The sequence below is a fragment of the Arachis ipaensis genome, chromosome B09 (genome assembly GCF_000816755.2).
Source record: "Arachis ipaensis cultivar K30076 chromosome B09, Araip1.1, whole genome shotgun sequence".
Lineage (NCBI taxonomy): Eukaryota > Viridiplantae > Streptophyta > Magnoliopsida > Fabales > Fabaceae > Arachis > Arachis ipaensis.
Window position 1 is genome coordinate 5,094,950 of NC_029793.2, and position 3,139 is coordinate 5,098,088.

General features: G+C 35.2%; 1 protein-coding gene across 1 annotated transcript in view; it reads left to right on the forward strand.

Annotated features, from left to right (window-relative positions):
• The window catches only part of LOC107615988 (isocitrate dehydrogenase [NAD] catalytic subunit 5, mitochondrial), a 3,117-nt gene extending 885 nt beyond the window's left edge, over positions 1-2,232 (forward strand). The window contains exons 3-8 of the mRNA XM_016317998.2: positions 368-688; positions 768-929; positions 1,021-1,095; positions 1,202-1,311; positions 1,388-1,460; positions 1,723-2,232. Coding sequence (XP_016173484.1) covers positions 368-688; positions 768-929; positions 1,021-1,095; positions 1,202-1,311; positions 1,388-1,460; positions 1,723-1,914 — 933 coding nt within the window. The 3' untranslated portion in view covers positions 1,915-2,232. The remainder of the gene's footprint in view (positions 1-367; positions 689-767; positions 930-1,020; positions 1,096-1,201; positions 1,312-1,387; positions 1,461-1,722) is intronic.

Genomic DNA, 3,139 nt, shown 5'->3' on the forward strand with positions numbered 1-3,139 from the left:
TGTGAATGCTGCATGCCTAATTTGGTTTTATTTTGGATACACTTTAACAACCTGTGCTTCAATTTGTTTTGTTCCCGGTCATATTTCCCTCAGTTAGTATTGTTTCAAAGGGGGTTGTAAGATAGAATGTTTGTAGGTCTGTGTAAATGCATGATGGAAGAACTTAGATACAAGTGTGGGTGCACTTATTTGATTTATGCAGTTGCCAATGATGAATTTTTCACTTGTTTGATTTTTTATTTTCTCCAGGTTCAGTATCTTGCTGTATATGGTTCTTTTTATGTCTACTTGCTAGTATATTCTTAGGGAATTGCGTAGATTCTTTGAATTAGTTGTAACTCTGAATTCTTACCATTGCAATGATTAGATATTCAAAGCAGCTGATGTGCCCATAGAGTGGGAAGAGCACTATGTAGGGACTGAAATTGACCCCAGAACACAGAGCTTTCTGACATGGGAAAGTTTGGAATCAGTTCGGCAAAATCGGGTTGGCTTGAAAGGGCCAATGGCCACCCCCATTGGAAAAGGCCATCGTTCGTTGAACCTTACCCTAAGAAAAGAACTTAATTTGTATGCGAATGTTCGTCCCTGCTATAGCCTTCCTGGCTACAAAACTCGGTACGATAATGTAAATCTCATCACGATCCGCGAAAACACAGAAGGAGAGTACAGTGGGCTTGAACATCAGGTAAGCTTTACAACAGTTGATGTTAAATACTATCAACCACGTTCTGATTAATATATCTTTCAGTATTATTGTGTAACAGGTTGTGAGAGGTGTAGTAGAAAGTCTCAAAATCATTACACGCCAAGCAAGTTTAAGGGTCGCTGAGTATGCTTTCCACTATGCCAAAGAACATGGAAGAGAGAGGGTATCTGCTATTCACAAGGCCAACATTATGCAGAAGACTGATGGTCTTTTCCTCAAGGTCTATCGTTATGTTCAAATTACCTATAGATATCTAGCTTATTTTATTTGTGAATCCTAATAGTAACCTTTTATTTTGAAATTTGTTTTAGTGCTGTCGCGAGGTTGCGGAGAAGTATCCTGATATAAAGTATGAGGAAGTTGTCATTGACAATTGCTGCATGATGGTATATTTGTGAACTTGGATTTAGGGTGCAACTGTATTTGGAAATTCATTTTGAGTATTGAAAATGGTCAAATGGAATTACTCTCATTCATTTTTATAATTTACAGCTTGTGAAGAATCCTGCTCTTTTTGATGTGCTAGTGATGCCAAACCTTTATGGTGACATTATTAGTGACCTTTGTGCTGGCTTGGTTGGGGGTTTGGGCTTGACACCAAGGTAATTTTTGCACTTTGGTCAACAAAAGCTAGAAGTTACAATCTTATCATCTGACATCATTTCATACATGTTTCAGCTGCAACATTGGTGAGGGAGGTATTGCACTAGCTGAGGCTGTACATGGTTCAGCACCTGATATTGCCGGAAAGGTAAGCTGCAATGTTCTTTTTCAACCTTATATTATCTGTTATGGATCCGTTCACCTTATCATCAACTTATTACAGAATATGGGATTTGAATGCTTGTTTCATGAAAGTGCTCAATATCAGTTTGCCCTCTGTGATTTCATAAAACTAATTTGATCTTCTCTTTCTTCTTCAAAAAAAATTGTGAATAGTAATTGTAGTCAATTTACTTCTGTGGTAGTGGTCACAAACATGTTTTAACCTAGGAAACTTTGTGCTTGTGTAGAATTTGGCAAATCCAACTGCTTTACTGCTGAGTGGTGTTTCAATGTTGCGCCATTTGAATCTCCATGACAAAGCTGACCGAATTCAAAACGCCATCCTCAACACAATTGCAGAAGGGAAGTACCGAACTGCCGATCTTGGAGGCAAAGCAAAGACAACCGAGTTCACCAAGGCAATTATTGATCATCTCTAAATTATGCTCTTGAGTAGGCAAGGAATTGCTGCTAATTTGTTTTCTGCTAATTTCCTATTTATTTTTTCCCGGCTTTTTTTTTCGAGGATTAGAATTACCTCATCATAATGGAAAAACTCATTTAAGGATGTGACCTTATAACCACAAGGCATGGGGCAAGCCTTTAATATTGGCTGCCTATGCAGTGTTTTGGACTTGAGAGGGTTGAGTCTCTTACACTTCTAAAACGTACCTTGTCGGATAACCATCCTTAGTCCATTTTAGTATTCTTTGTCAATAATATAGTTAAATAAATGAAGTACCATTAGTTTGTTTTTATATTTGTTTTGTCGTTTTCTCCCTATAATTACTCCCATTATTTTAATCGGTATTTGCACAACCACCAATATAATGGTGAGAAAGACTTCATACTAAAGGCTTTGTTTATTAGGAGTGAAGTAGTTGGGAAATAGAGGAGGAAAACGTTGCAAATTTTGATGTGTAATTAAGAAAGGAAAAATTTTTCTCTATTTCTCTCTAATCAAACAAAGACTAAGTGTCTAAGTCAATATCTTATAGTTTTTTGCAATATTTCTTATTATCTTTGTTCTTCTAAAAAAAAAAAAAAATCTAAATACCCTAAAACTCCCACTTGGATCAAGGTAAGTTCTGGTCTCACATAAATGATGGATTTATGTTGCTGAAAATTTCGATATTTTTAATGTTGAAAAAGATTGTAATTGTAGTAATAACTTGTAATTTTTGTGACATTAATAAGGTAAACAAAGATACCATTTACACCATTTTTCTATTGTGTTTCATGGATTACCAATTTGTCACGGAAAGATATACGAATTTTCGATCATTCAACCTTGGTAAAATGCTAATTAGCTATAACTCAAATAACATAATCTTTTCTTTCTCACTTATAGGTTTTGGATTTGAGTTCCAACGATTGCAACCAATCAAAAAAATCTCTTAGTTGTTGCTGTAATGTGTTAGAAGGGTATTATTGAGTGATTTATATAATATAATATAGTCAATTATGTATAATGGAAGTAGTTTTAGCCGTTGAGAGATACAAAGAGGTAGAGTGAAAGGGACAAAACAAAAGCTAAGTTAGCCGTGCATTGTTTTGGGAGGATTTTAAAATCTTGCATGTGGAGGAAGGGTATCATAGTTCATTGGAATTTTAAATTAGAATTATTATGTCCTTAAAATTAAAAAAATTGGATATTTTAATCCT